At 34.6% G+C, this 16,529-nt stretch overlaps 2 protein-coding genes across 3 annotated transcripts in view; one reads left to right on the top strand and one right to left on the bottom strand.

Moving 5' to 3' along the window:
* The window catches only part of LOC117102499, a 76,963-nt gene extending 67,340 nt beyond the window's left edge, over positions 1-9,623 (bottom strand). For both annotated transcript variants that reach the window (XM_033242801.1, XM_033242795.1), the window contains exon 1: positions 9,430-9,623. In XM_033242801.1, the coding sequence (XP_033098692.1) occupies positions 9,430-9,475 (46 nt within the window). In that variant the 5' untranslated portion in view covers positions 9,476-9,623. The remainder of the gene's footprint in view (positions 1-9,429) is intronic.
* Positions 9,624-12,793: 3,170 nt separating this feature from the next.
* The window catches only part of LOC117102517, a gene marked incomplete in the record, with an annotated part of 7,808 nt that continues 4,072 nt past the window's right edge, over positions 12,794-16,529 (top strand). The window contains 3 exon segments of the mRNA XM_033242810.1: positions 12,794-12,890; positions 13,380-13,809; positions 15,145-15,335. Of these exon segments, the coding sequence (XP_033098701.1) occupies positions 13,447-13,809; positions 15,145-15,335 (554 nt within the window).

Consider the following 16,529-nt stretch of genomic DNA (forward strand, 5'->3'; position numbering starts at 1 on the left):
ANNNNAAAAAATCAAATTTCAGTCTTATTTTACATTTTTTTCATTCTTAGGAATGTCTAAATTCAGTTAAACTAGCAATTCCGTATTATATTTATAAATCTTTATAACATTATACAAAAATTAGATTTTTCTTAAAAATTGAAAGTTTGCCGGGAATGGGGCTTTAAGGCTGTAGCTAGCAGTGCACCTTCCTTACCGCTCAGCCACTCGACTCACCTAAAAGGTAGGATACCTGACATGGGCCACAACAGGAATGCTCCTTCTGCGGCTGGACAGGCGGCTGAAATGGTCATTTCAAAGAAGGCATGCATTATGAATGAATATACAGGTTTGTATAGGAAGTTATTATAGTTTCATGTTTTATTTGAAAATTGAAGAAAACATTTTTATTATAATATTGATACAATACAATATGCAAATATTGGTCTCGTTCCAATTAAAGACCCCTCCAATTAAAGACTGCCTTCCTGCAGTCCCAAATGAATGTCTATCTTTTATTTTTATCTTTATAATAATTTTTTGTAATTAAAGACCAAAGCTGCTAAAGACGATGAAACCCCAGCCACAAAAGTGGTCTTTAATTGGAACGAGACCAGTATTTGCATATAGTATCAATATTATGACAAAAATATTTTCTTCAATTTTCAAATGAAACATGAAAAGCAACTATAAAACTTACTACTATATACAAACTTCAAAGGAAAGTTTTCTTTTTAACTCATCACAGACAAATGTATTTGGAATGTAATAAAATATCCATTGTAACCAGCTGTTTAGAATTTCAGTTCTTGTTATATCTTCTGAACAGTCTCTGCTTCATTGCAGTATAAAAATGACTTGCTGCATTCTTACAATGGCTGCTATCTGCTCATAACTCCATGTACTATGAGTGTGAAGCACCATTCTCATCTTTCCCATGGATTTCTTGATTGTTAAACCAGATACAAATCTTGAACGATTTTCAAATATATTAATTGCATGGGCATAGGTCGGGGGATATGGGGGTGTGAACGCACCCTTCCCCATGACAGAGAGGACTGATTTACATCATGGGGAGGAAGGGGTATCAACATCCCCAGCCTACACCCAGAGCAATAATTTCAGCTTTGAATCTTTTCCAATCAAAAAATATAGGTTGTCAGCATGAAATGACATTTGGTCTATTATATATTTTTGTGTTCACTATTATTGGTAGATTTTGAGCAAATTCAAGGGGGTCACCTGGGGACTGAAAATTATGTGATTTGACACGTACAGTAATAGCCACATAAATTTTTCATTAAAATAGGGATTTAATTTTGAGAGATTCTCAATTTTTGCACCCCAGGCCGTTTCACACCCCTTCCCCCAGACGAAAACTGGCCTATGCTCCTGAATTATGGCCTGTATTTAAACTAAGTTTGTCAGTTGGTACTTCAATCTAAAATATTAAAATATTTAACAAGAACAATCCTAGATTAGAAGTTTAAGTAGAAGAAACAGAAAGAATTATAGGTTTATCTTTGGAATTCTATACAATAAAAATATGGAATTTTTGATCAAACTTCATTATTCAAATATCCATAGTATTTGCTAAAGAGCAAGTATATATCCATAAAGGCACAGTGCCTTCAAATAACATTCAGTCGCATAGGCCTATTGCACAGTTAATCCCTTTAAATGTTAACATTCAGTTGTAACTATCCCTTTAAATGTTAACATTATGCTAGTGCAAATTGTATTTGGATACGGATATATCTGCTTCTAAAAGATCCTCTTGAGATTACACAGTATGCATGTGAAATGAAGCCAATACCTCAAATACACATAACAACATGACAGCAATCATAGTGTGATTATGGTTCTTTAATATTCATCATAAAATTTAATCATTGAAATACATGGAAAATGTCCCTTTAATACTATAAGTTAATATAAATAGCAGTAGAATTATTTTTTTAAATAAATATTTATATATACACTTTAAATTATATTAATTAGCAATTAGTATACTGCTGAAAAGTATTTGGTAGATTATTTCTGATAATAGAATTTTCCTATTTCATGTTTATAACTAATTGTTTGATTCCAGTTTTGCATCAAATAGTAAGTTTTTTTTTGACTATCACTACATATTATTTTATTTAGTATCTGTTTCACGTTTTGATTTCTATCGGCTGGATCACTTTTCACAATTCTTTTTAGAAAATGATAAATTATCATTTCATGAAGATTTGTGTTCATGTGCATGCCATATTAATTATTATAGTCGAATTATTCAAATGAGTCCCCTCCTCCCCCCTCCCCCACTTAATTTCAGTAGGAAACTGCCAACTATAGCTGGAAGGACTAGCCACTTTGGTTGAAGTACATAATTCAAAATTAAGATTACAGTAGCTTTTTAAGAATACTCACAATTGAACCTCTATTCCTTGTATTATTAGTTTATGCAGCAAGAATATCATTTCCAAAATGTGTACTGCATTCTATAATATGCACGTGGGCCACAATGTACACTAGTGGCATATCTAGAGGATGTTAGCAGCCCTCAGATCATCATCGAGCCTCCTCGCTTTAACTATGCACCCCCATCTATTTCCACCTCATCCCCCGCACCATTTCAAGCCTCCTAGATATGCCACTGATGCACACATACCAACAGCTTAAGGAAAAATTAATATTTTTAAATATTAAGCAAGGTACTGTAAAGTCATTCGTAATACAGTAGTTGAAAAGCAGGGAAACTCTGGCTAGGATTATGGGTGGACGTAGTAGTCGCAGTGAAGCACAATCCCTGGTGATGAATTAGGCAGCATACAGACAACAATCCCCTGCTCTTCGGTTGCATACTGTAACTATGAGAGGGTTTGGTGTGCACATACTGTACAGTACACACATTAAAAAAAGCTTGTTCTCCCAGGCTTTCCCACTGGAAATATGCACCAGTTCCAGGCCCATAACCAGATTCATGGGAAGGGAGGTTTCCTATAGGCCAAGTTTAACACTGAGGTTTTTCTTTATTAACAATAAAGTTTTGATAAAATACTACTACAGTAGTGAACTGGTTACAGGCCTGAGTTTTATTCAACTTTGATATGCTGTTCCAAAAATCCAGTGGAGGAAGGGCATGGAAATAATTTTGTTTATTTTGTTACAAAAAATTGTAATTTTGAGAGTCCACAAAGAACAGTGCTCCTAAGCACACCTCAAGTTTTGGAAACATACTACTGCCCTTTAAAAGTCACAACAAATACAGGAATAATTTGGCTAATAATCTTAAAGATAATAAAGAGAAGGCTAGTAGTACTAATTTGTATTCTGTGAATCCAAATATATCGTTATTCATACAGTAGAAGTCTCTCTAATGCTGAATTTATCTTTTATCATTTAAGTGACAAACTATCAAACGAACAGAACTAATTATAACAAGTGAGTTCAAGAGTTCATCGCATAAATACAGCAGTAGGCTGCTCTAATATAGTTTGAGTTCAACAACTAAAAACATGAATACTGTAGTATTGGTAGGTTAATGTGGAATGTTCAAAAACAGAACTAGTAACAAATACCATTCTTAGTATGTTTTTGTTTTTAATTACTACTGTTTATGAAAATACATACTGTAACAAAAATAATTCTTCAAAAACAATTATATAAAACAATAAGGGCATAAAAAAAAACAAGTTTTGTAGCATAGAGCTCAAAGAAAAACAGATATACCGTACTATACTGTTCTCATTATAGTACAACATTTTTATTAATTACAATTTGAATTGAATTGAATCAAGACAATGTTAAAAAAAGAATGTTGTTAAAAAGATAATCCTGAATAATCAAAATGAGTGATTATTTTCATTCAAAGTTACTTATCTGATACAGTACCTTTAATGAGTGGCGGTGAGAGCAAGAGGAAATGTTGTCCTGTATGCTGAAGTCATTAATATTATTATTAACCTAATGATAATAATTACATTGAATTATGATATGAATACATAATATAAACAAAGTTGACTCGAATGTTATACATTACGAAACAATAATTATGAAAAATTCAGTCAAAATATGGATTTTGTCAATACTTGCAAAATGAAATTTGAATTGCAGATACAATTAAATACTGAGTATAAAATATAATTTTAAAAACATTTTTGTTTATTTTTTTACCAAAAAGTGTAATTTTTGAGAGTCCACAAAGAAATAGTGCCACTTTAATAAAATTTGCATTGCAAATACAATTAAATACTGAGTGTAGAATTTAATTTTAAATAAAACAGAATGTCATAATGATTGAGGCATGATGAAAATATGAATGTTTAGTTTATTAATATTCTATCACATGCTCCATAAAACACTAATGGTATCTGATAGACAGACCTGGAGAGAGAAGATAGAGGAGAGAATTAGCGCAGTGCCGAATAATGGCGAAGAAGTGTACAGTAACAGATGATAATGATAGAGCACTACTATTTATATGGAAAGATTTCAATTAATGACAAGATTAATAAAAATAAAATTCATGATTCCAGCTGCACCAGACATAAGTTTGTAGACTGCGGTTCATACATCAAATGTTGTACGTTCCTTCATTCTTTATTTAATGTAGCCTTCATATTATCATCATGTGATACAGTTGCTGATAAAATAATGTAAAGTACAGTATGTAAACTAATAAAACCTTTACTCTATATTACAAGTATGTCTATTATGGTTTCATATAGAAATTTATATTTTCCAAATCCAAATTTACAGTAGGCATGACTTTGTATGATTTTACTAAAGTTTTGCCAGGATATTTTGGTGCACTTACTAACAAGTCATTTGGTGCAACATGAGCACATTTAACAGTAGAGTGGTTTGCTTCCAGTACAGTGGTGTGAGTCCTGCACTGCAGTGCCCCGACCCCTAGAGGCCACAAAGGGGCCCTATCTATAGGGTCCAGTGGCGGCTCTAGGATATATTTTCTGGGGGGGCTAAGTTGTCCGACTGGGGGACTTGAGCTTGTATGCCCGAGCTTGGGGAAGGAGCTGAGAGGGGGGGTTCACCTATCATTGTAAGATAACTATGTCTTGATTATCTATTAATAAACTGATGTAATTTACCATTTAATTAATTACCAAATTCAAAGATTTATAAATAGCAATCACAGAAAAAGTGCTGATTTATATTTTTTTGATACAAAATTATCCATATTTGCTCATATTTGTTATGAAACTATTTGAGGTTATGACAAATTTTTGTGCATAAGATTTGTTGTTCAACTGTCAGTAAAAGTGAAACAGTCTGTCACTTTCCATCGAACAAATTTTCAATTATACAAATAAAATTGATATTTATCTTTATGTAATCAAGTACTTTTAATAACAATATTACTGCTTAGCAACATCACTGCAAAATTGATAAGGAAGTCACATCCTCAATACTATACTATTAATGAATCTGCGAAATTATATTGCATTTCCAAATTAATAAATATTATTGTTAATTATATTTCTGTATGCCAGCGATTTTACAGGTGCTAGAATAAAAAATGATTATTTAATCAGGGGTTTATTTAGAAGCCGGCGGCCGGCACATTCGATCGGCTACTACAATGTTTTCGCCGGCTACTTCAATCAATTGGGGTACAAAAATTAATACAAAAACCACCAATATAAATAGCGCAACAGGCCTATTAAAGAACCTTATTTACCTACACGAAGTTAATTTGAAAATATTAGACAATAGTATGCACTCATTTCGATATTCTTTTCTGTTGAAAGTTCGTTAAAATTTCTACCAATGCAACTCCATGTTTCACTTTCATGAACTTGCGACGTAAACAAAGTTTAAGGTCAAAGTTCTACAGTCGCGCCTGGGTGAGTCCATCAAAGAAGCCCGCCTCCAAATTACATGTTAGCCAATAAGATACGAGAAATTTCTCCTCCACCACGTCAGGGTTCATACGTTTTTAAACAAGCAAATTTCCAGGACATTCAAGGTCGAATTTTCCAAATTTCAAGGACACAATATTTAGTGCATATTAAGTTTTATCAAACTCTAATTCGGAGGCGATGGACCTGTTTCTTTTTGTTTTAAAAATTAAGTTTTCCTCACACGTGTAAAACCCCTGGTAATAGCAAACATTCCAAGTTTACAGATGCAAGACTTTTTGAAATCTCCCCAATGGGGATCCCCCAACAACGGGAATTGCCACCCCTTCCCCAACCCGCCTCCCCACAGAAATTTTATTTGCTAAATGCTCAGAAATGCATTCAGGATCTGTATTATTTCTTTCTACTCGTGAATACCTGAACTTCAGGCCGTCTCCACACAAATTTGTTCACACTGACATGAGTGGGCAGTGTGCTCATCCTTTGATCTTATCCCAGAGCACTTTATAAAAAAACATATCTACAGTGTTGGTGCAACTAGTTGTATACATGATGGTACCATGATATTCTAAGTACTGTAGATGGAGAATTTTTAGTAAGAGTGCTACAAAGGTCACAAATTGTAGTACTGTACATATATTTTATAACATAGGCATGACATTCATGCATGAGATTTTGCTCCTTAAGCATGAGAGCGAGACAGACCCCAAAACTTACTTTTTCTAGTTGGATATTCCGAAGAAATTTGAGTGGACCAGTGGAGACATTCAACAGTACATATAAACCTACATAGTTTCAACGGTGCATGACCATCATCTCAAGGTTCTTGTCATTGCAAGAACTATTTAAAATGTCATTATGCATGAACAGGACCTGAGCATGAAGGAATCATTAAATCATTTGTGCTTTGTGTATGCATTCTCTCACCAATTCCCATCCCGGTTCTCGTTCTTGATCCTCCACGTGCTTAAATTCTTAAACCATGTTGTCAATTTATTCTTGCATAAGCTTTAATTGACAACAATATATCATCGTGTTGGGAAAACAAGTGTGTATATCATATTCATTTTTAAGACTTAAATTATACTAAAAACTTAAATACTAAATAGCATAACAAGAGACCGAATTCCTTATTTTAACATAGTTCTACCTGAAAAGAACAAATGAATGCACCTCTTAGTTTTACATATAAAGTCATTTTTACTATATTCTTGATTGTATTCATTTTTAATACTAAAATATTAAAATAATAATAATAACAATAATACAGATACAGATCTTTTATTGTCATAAAAATACAAATTACAATTATGAAATTTTCCTTCCTTATTGCAAATCTACTCCAGTATAAATATAAATATAAATATATTAGAAAGCACATATGGTAATAATATATATAGATATATATAATAATATATATAGTAAAGTATATATACTGACAAAAGTAATTTTATATCTAGGTGGCTAAAATTCTGAAATATGTAGAAGTGTTTAATTTTTTTTTTTAATTCAAATATTTTTTTAATTTGTGTACACTTCTTGGTTCCTTGAAGTACTGTAAGACCCATTTTTATTATTACCATTTTTATCACTTATACCTTATAGTATAGTGCCTTTCCATCTAAGGTTTTTTTCTTTAGTATTCAATGGATACAGAATCAATCATAAACAATATGCAGGCTCCTCTCATCCCTGGTGAGCATTCTTAGTCCGATTCATTAAAGAATATCCAGATACAAGAAGACAGCAAACTTATATTGCTGGGTGAAGACAGGCAACTGTATTGCCTTGCCCAAGAGCAATGTGAGTGAGCAACGCCGGTCTCAAACTCACAACCTCCCGGTGGAAATCCCAAATCTTACCACCTATGACTCATAATCCCAAAGCAATTACATAAACAATATGGAATTTATTTATTCCAGAAATTACAATAGGATCAGTGAAGTTTACATATATCTATTGAGAAATCTAAGAAGGTAATATGATTAACCTGAAAGTTATGAGAATAAAATGTTCACAAGGTGTGATTACTGAATTCAAGCGTAATTAATTCAATGAACAATAATAATTGTTGTCTTGATATTAGGGAAACTGTGTGTGAAAATTATGACAGCAACACATGTTATTCCCCAGCTGCATGCAAACTGACTCTTTTCTAAAAGCAGTAGGCAATATGCATGACAGGTGTTACTAGAAAAAAAACTAAACTGTAGGTTGCATCCCCACTGTCAAGAAGGAAATCTGAATGTACATTCACCGCTGTCTGACTGTCTGTCCAGTGGGCGACAGGGGGATTTTCTTCCCCATCAGACAGATCCACGCCCCCCACCATCTGACACCAGGACAAGGTCATCGGATCAAAAATAATAATTTGCCTGTCCAAATAATATTTTTGTGGCCAATCCCTAATATTGTGACCTAAAAGCACAATTTTGGCCACATACTATACTATAAGCCATAAAAACTCTCCCTGTCAACCTTACTAGGGATATTCATTCCAGGACCCTTTGGTTCGTCCCCTCCATGGGACATATCGAACCCCAGTCGGCAAATTTCTCAGGCCACCACTGGTCTCACCCACCACTTCTTTGAAAATGTCCAAAGCAAAATAATCATGCTCAAGTACTGTAGTTAAAAATCACCTCATATCACCTATATTTTGGGACCTAGTTCAGGTGGTTCAAGGGGTTCGAAAGAACCCCTTTTCCAGAAATGCCCTTTTAAAATCATTACTAGAAAGTACCACTTGCATGAAAGTTTTTGAAATTAACTCCAAATATTTGAAATTTGGCATTTTTATTGACATTTCTGAGGTGTTATCTTTAAAATTTAACCCAACCATGGTGGGGCAGGGGTGGATGTGTGCCCTTTCGTGAAAAAATAGAACCCTGCTTTAAACATCCTGCCTACTGATGGGCTTGCTCGCTACTTTGGCATATGCTTATTTACTATTGGGCAGCCAATATAAAGTTAGTAATGTAGGAAAAGACTTGATTGAGAAGAGTCTCTTTTAGTTTAGTTTTTATTTAGAATCACTTTTATAACAGTGGCACACATTCAAAATTGCTGGTGCATCCAAAAGACCAACATCAACTGAAAATTGAAAATGAAGAAAACAACTTAAATACGAAAATCATTACTAAAGGTTCGGTAAATAAAGCCAAATGACAACATTCCATCAAACAAATTCATTAAAAATAAAAATAAAGATAACAAAAATAATGTAAAAAAAATAAGCTACTTAAAATATCGGTGGTACTTAGTTAGGTATTAATGTTCTTATTATAGATTTTTGATCATAATGCCTTGCTCAGTAAAGAATGATCATTGATACAAAAGCACAAATAAGAATCCTACTGCAGAAACATTTTCACAGAACAAATTCATTTCTTTTTGACTTCAACATTCCCCTGAATGAAGCAATTTTTTTCAACGTAGGACACACAGCCCTAGGCCCATATGCTAACTTGTGATACCTCATCTCATTTCTCATGCTGCGATATACTACCAACCTCCAAGCGAGAGGGCTGAGTCAAACACCCCTTTAGGCCTAACGCCTTGGTTAGTCTAAGTTTGTACTTACCAAACACATGCATCCAGCTTTCAAGTGTTGTGCTGGTTTCCTCCATCTCATTATTTGTACTGTCCACTAATTGTGAAATATTCTAGATCTGTAAATATCCATAAGCCTGTCAAATTAGGCTAGCGTCTGCCAGAAACCGAAAGAGAAATGAAAACATCGACATTTCACAACTCGCGCTTAGACTGTTTGGTGTCTTTTCCACGCACTACCGAAGTTTACTCCTTATAGAGGGCGCTAGACAATTTATATATCTTGTCATTAAAGATTTTAACTTCAAAATACAGTAATGGATTTGCTTACTTGTGAAGTTATTAGCTTCCAACTAATTTGAACAAAAACCAAATTTTCTCACAAATTAATGGACGTTTAAATAGTACCATTCCTTTTGCCTTTGTATAATTAGGCATATACCCTTAAATTTATATTTTAATAATGTTTTCTATATTCTAATATTTTCATAACAGTCAAAATGAGATAGGCTTATTGTTTAAATTTAAATTGTATTTTTCTCTTATATAATTAAGAAGAAATTTAATGGAAAAATCTTATGACAGTTTAAATTAAGAATCATTTGGATTTTAGTTAGACCGGTTTTTACATGCATCCTTATGAGCATGGCTACTCTGTTTTATGTTTAAAATTATGCATTATTCAATGTTTTCTATCAAACAACATCAGGCAAACCTAGTAGGCCTAGGAGGCCTATTTGTCATATTATTTTTATTGAAATGGCATAGGGTACTGCACCGGAGTGCGAATCGAGGGCCTGGTCTGAGGGAAGCTTTTCGGGTCCTTATCAATGGCTTAACACCCAGGCCTATGCGCTGTTGTGCGACGGTCCGCAGGTCCCCCGATTCAGAGCCCCGAAGATTCCCCTACCGTACCCATGGGGACCTCGATTAGCACCTTGACCCAAAAAGGCTTGTTGACACATAACAGCATAATGTGTCACTCTGACATCGACTGTAGTACATATATCACATTATGTCCAGTGGCTATGTCGTCCCGGAACCAATGCTGGCCGGCAGGGGTCCCCTTTGTATAAAAAGAATTTAAAATGGAGATAAAATCCACGCACTACCGAAGTTTACTCCTTATAGAGGGCGCTAGACAATTTATATATCTTGTCATTAAAGATTTTAACTTCAAAATACAGTAATGGATTTGCTTATAAAGTTATTAGCTTCCAACTAATTTGAACAAAAACCAAATTTTCTCACAAATTAATGGACGTTTAAATAGTACCATTCCTTTTGCCTTTGTATAATTAGGCATATACCCTTAAATTTATATTTTAATAATGTTTTCTATATTCTAATATTTTCATAACAGTCAAAATGAGATAGGCTTATTGTTTAAATTGTATTTTTCTCTTATATAATTAAGAAGAAATTTAATGGAAAAATCTTATGACAGTTTAAATTAAGAATCATTTGGATTTTAGTTAGACCTGTTTTTACATGCATCCTTATGAGCATGGCTACTCTGTTTTATGTTTAAAATTGTGCATTATTCAATGTTTTCTATCAAACAACATCAGGCAAACCTAGTAGGCCTAGGAGGCCTATCTGTCATATTATTTTTATTGAAATGGCATACTGTACTGCACCGGAGTGCGAATCGAGGGCCTGGTCTGAGGGAAGCTTTTCGGGTCCTTATCAATGGCTTAACACCCAGGCCTATGCGCTGTTGTGCGACGGTCCGCAGGTCCCCCGATTCAGGGCCCCGAAGATTCCCCTACCGTACCCATGGGGTCCTCGATTAGCACCTTGACCCAAAAAGGCTTGTTGACACATAACAGCATAATGTGTCACTCTGACATCGACTGTAGTACATATATCACATTATGTCCAGTGGCTATGTCGTCCCGGAACCAATGCTGGCCGGCAGGGGTCCCCTTTGTATAAAAAGAATTTAAAATGGAGATAAAATGAAAATTATGCGAGTACCATTTCCGGCCATCTAGAGGTGTCATAATCATAAAGTTTCTTACCAGCCCCAACCATGGTGGGGCTCAGGTAATATAGACCCTCCATCTGTGAAATTCTGTTCCTTCCCCCTGCCCCTCTATTTCAAATTCTTTCGCCACTGATATAATATCATTTACTCGTCGTTAAAAACATTATTACAAAGACAAAGACAAAAAGATGATTAAAAAATGAGCACATCTAAAAACCGGGACCCAAAAAGGGCCCCCAGTTTTAGAAAGCCACAGGGCCTCAACAGCCCCATCTTTACACCACTGGCCCTTGATGCATAGGCCTAATTATATTTTTTTCTGCTCCAGAGAGAATAAGGCCAAAAAAAGAATTGTGTTGGCCACGCCTGACCGACTCAAATGTTACGGTCGGCATTTTATTTTTTATTTTATTAATTTTTTTTATTATTATCTTTATTTTTATTTTTATTTTTTAATTTTTTATTTATTATTTTTTTTTACACTAAGCAATAATTTTTTATGAGTAAATAAGGCTCTCTACTAGACTAGTTAGGCAGTGCTGTTTAGTACCGTACTTGCACGAATAAGCGCCCCGTTTGAATAAGCGCCCCTCTCGAATCCTTCCTAACGTGAAAATTTCCTTAAGCGCCCCGTTTGAATAAGCGCACCCTCTAATTTGAATAAGCGCTCTCTCAATAATATCATTAAGATTTTTTTTAGCAAGTCAATAATCCAATCAATCCTGGGACTGTGGTTGTTGGCATGATTTGAGCCGCATAGTGGAAACACATTCTTCTTAGGTCAATATCAAAATGAGGATATTTCTCTTGGATAGATGAGAGCTCTGATCCCTGGACAGATAGTATATTTCCAACTTTACTCTTTTTACATATTGTCTATAGTCCTACTCTTCTTTTTCTTTTTCCGACCTTTAGCACATTCTCATCTGAGTTTTCAAGAAAAAATACAATGGTCCTGCCATTCTGCTAATCTCAATCGGCCGATGATCAACAAGCTAACCACTACCCACCACCACTAATTGCATCTGCTATTTTGCTGTTATGTAAATATTCACACATTCTTGTCATGAGCCATGTTCTCTGGACGATTATCTTTTCCGCCACCATTTATACGGTAATGTCCTTATATACGGTACGGTATTCTTTTTTCATTCAAAAAGTGCCTCTTGAATTTAATAATTTCCCATAAGAACCCCTCGATTTTCATCTATTTCCATAAGCGCCCCGTTTAAATAAGCGCCCCGTTTGAATAAGCGCCCCTTAGAAAGTGCAAAAAAATATTTTAAGCGCCCGGGCGCTTGCTTATTCGCGCGAGTACGGTACTCAAAGTTCTGCGAGTAGTGATGACGTGTCGTGAGAAACCTACTGTAATGTTGCTATGCCGACACGCACTGAAGCGAGACGTTGACAAACAACAAAAGCACAGATTTACACTCTCCGACACGATTGTGGCTGTGCTGGGCTAGGGAAATACAGATTAAATTCAACTTTAATAGAGGAAAGTAAGTAAATTCATCAATAATTATATAATTTACAAAGCATTAATGCCCCAATTGTATTAAGATTATTCGTTTTCTTTGTTAGTTAGATTTTAGAGGAAATGGCCTAGCCTAGCCTGCTGTGCTAGCCTAGGGCCTAGCTAGGCCTGGTTGTACTAATGTAGGCCCTACCGTCATCAAGCCTGGCGAATGTAGGTAGACTAGGCCTAGCTATCCATAGGAGCTAAAGGCGCAGCCTAGGCCTAGACTAGCCTTGTAAGTTAGGAATATACTTTAACCATCCTGGTTTCATAAATTTCATTAGAGAAATGACACATGGACCAGCAGAGATGGCCTAGGCTATAGATAGGCTAGGCCTACAAACTAAATTTAGGGCCTGGGCCTAGGCCCTTGTTTATAAACTTTTAAATACTTTGAATATATAGATAGATTTCATGTGTATGATGATGAATTGATGGAGATTAAAATGAATTTCTTCTTGTTACAAAATAGGTTCAGAATGAATGAGACCAGGCTTTAAATTCATTGAATGGTGTGATTTTAAAACACAAGAAGTACAATGTTATCTATTCCTGATAGACATCTGATTTCATCCTGGATATTTGAGCAAGAAAAACCCTTACGACTGAGAGCTTTGTTGAAAAAGGAGCGAAATGAAGGATTCTTGCGTCAAGCTCAGGCAAAGGGATACATTGTGTCACCAAATCGTAAATATCTGGAACACAGGTATTGCAAGACGAAAGCAGATAACCTAGCTGATGTGCAACTTGTCCAACTCAGAAGCGTACACCTGCGTGATGTTGGCCAGATTTATCTCTGTGCAAACCTTACAATATGTAGTCTGGCTAATAATTACATCACAAAGATTGATAGTCTGGCTTATTGCCAGGCTCTTATCAAGCTTGATGTCAGTAGTAACCAGGTAAAATTCTTTTAGTATATTTTTGTTTTATAATTACTCAATTTTTATATAATATAATCATAACGATGGTAGAGATGATGTGGAAGCTTGCTGATATGGCAATATTGATGTCGGAGGTTACCAACTTCAATAATGATGATGTTGATGATGGAAGTTGCGACAACACTAGTGATGGAAGATGTAAAACTGGCATTGAATCTGCTGGAATATATTAATTCATAATCTTTGGGTTATATAGAATGATTTTTATACATCAATCATCATTTTAACTCTAATAGAGGGATTTAACGATGACTGCTTACAGGCGGTCACATGACCAATTTTGGGTATAAATGCGATAGCATAGGAAAAGATAATGTTATGTTTGCGAAAACAACCACCTACTGTTAACGTGAGAGGTAAATGGCTAGTAAAAGGCGATATGATTGTTCAAAATAGTGTTTATTTACTTATCCTAGCGTTCTCCTTGGATTGTATGCTTTGAAATTTAAGTGATCCTTCATAAACCTTCGCTGCCCCTAACATTGCAGCGTAGTTTGCAGGTCGAAGCCATCATGCATACCTAACCATGTCATAGATGTGCAGGGGCCTAGGCCTAACATTTGTCGAAAAAATCTCAATGTTTGCAGCCAGTATCCTTTACAGCATTAGCAAAACATTGAGGCAAAATTCTTAAGTTTAATTTCCAATCAATTTGGTATAGTTTACTGGGAATTATGATGAGCTTTACAGCAATAAATAAGGACCATGATAGAAATCGCTATGTAAAACACCGCTGTGTCAGTGGATTTTTTATATCCAACACTGTTAGGTCACGTGACGCCCATCGCTAAATCCCTCTATTGAGGTGTTTTTACACAAGTTTTTACTGTATTTATTAACTCTGTACATAGGCCTTATCTTTTCTCATAATTGTATTGGTTACTTTTTTCTATTATTATTATATTTTCGATGATTGTATATATTTTTGTATCTGTATATATTGAAATGGAACCCCCAAATAGAATTTCCGGTTTTTTTGACAATAAAATAATCCTGAATCTTGTTTAATATCAAGTGATATATCAATTAATTGTCAATTATTTATTAAATACCATTATCCATATTGGAAACCAAAAAATAAAAGCTTGGCGTCATACCTTGTTTATTAATTTGATTCTGAGGATCTCTGGTTCAAATTATGATGTTAATTTCTCAAACACTTACTAAAGTGAGCATACAATATTATGAAATGTTAACTTCTAAAATTAATTATATCAAGATTATTATATTATTTATAGACACCACCTTTTATATTTTCTACTTTGTAGACACAATGTATGTTTATTCTTCCAGATTACAACCCTACCAAGTCCTGACTTCTGGCATTCCCTATTCTCCCTAAAGATCTTATACCTACATAACAATAGCATCAGTCAGCTAGACTGCGTACATAATATTGGAGCAGCTCAGTCTTTACAGGTGCTTACATTATTTGATACGCCAATCAGTCTGAAAAAAAGCTACCGACATCATGTTGTTAACAGGTGAGATACAGTATGTAATAAATCAGCTCCTGTCGCTGTGATCATGAAGGTACTGTACTATAAGCGCCTCTTTCGGCGGCTAGGTGTTCAGGACCACGCCCATGCGCAATTCAGCTGCGAGTTATGGGTTAATCTCCTACCCCCTACCTATGTTATTCCAATTGATATAATAATCACTAATTATTATACAACACGATCTTGAAATAATTAGTGCCTTTTACAATCCAAGATAGTATTAACATGTCACTGACCCCTGGGTAATGGATCAAATAAGAGATGTAACCACTTGGCCAACCACTTTAACAATTGATACTTTATGATATTTTTATTTATTATTATGATTATGATTGTTTATTATTTGAAAATCTGGACAAAAATACTAGAGAAAATATTACTAATTTTTCCAACAATATAATAAATTTTTATTTTTTTTCAGACATCTTTTTGTCAAAAATAATTAAAGAAGTGTTTTTAATCTTTATGTAAAATATGCATTATGTTATTTGAGAATTATTTTTATGTATATGTTACAGAATTATATTTTAGTTTTATTGCCGTCACCTTTTTGCTGAATTATATCACATGAATTAATTATATCTTTTAATTTTATGTTGATCAAATTATATTTTCTATCAGCATTTGGAGCCTTCGTGCACTAGATTATCACGTCATATCTGATGAGGAAATAATTGAGGATGCAATCTTTGGGGGGAAGTTTCAGACTATGCATGACAACTTCAAGTACAATCCCATTCCATCTGTACCCAAGGTTAGTAGCTCTTTTTCAGTAAAATATAAGATAGTAGCGTGTCTTTAATTCCATAGAGACTATGTGCTGCATCAAAAAAAAGGTGTACACCTTGAAACTAAATAGTGTCCTGTGAAACTGTATGCTGTTTCCCAGCATCAGGAACTGATGAACGGTTGCCATAATGATATATGATGATGATATGTGCTGCATCAATACTGCTGGTCCATTAAGCAATAGACCAGGCTATAATTGAGATAGGTGCCACTTGGAGAGGTAGAAATTCTCATATGGTTTTTCTAGACCAGTTTTTTATGGGGAATCAGAATATGTGAGGTAAAAGGGGCGTAACCTGAGAACTTTCGCGGGAGGGCGCTTTTTTCAAAATGGCCGCTAAAATCCAATAAAATACATATATATAGGTAAAATAAGCACAAAAGAGGTAG

This window comes from Anneissia japonica, unplaced genomic scaffold, assembly GCF_011630105.1.
Source record: "Anneissia japonica isolate Jap-2015-1 unplaced genomic scaffold, ASM1163010v1 scaffold1005_len2656397_cov198, whole genome shotgun sequence".
Taxonomy (NCBI): domain Eukaryota; kingdom Metazoa; phylum Echinodermata; class Crinoidea; order Comatulida; family Comatulidae; genus Anneissia; species Anneissia japonica.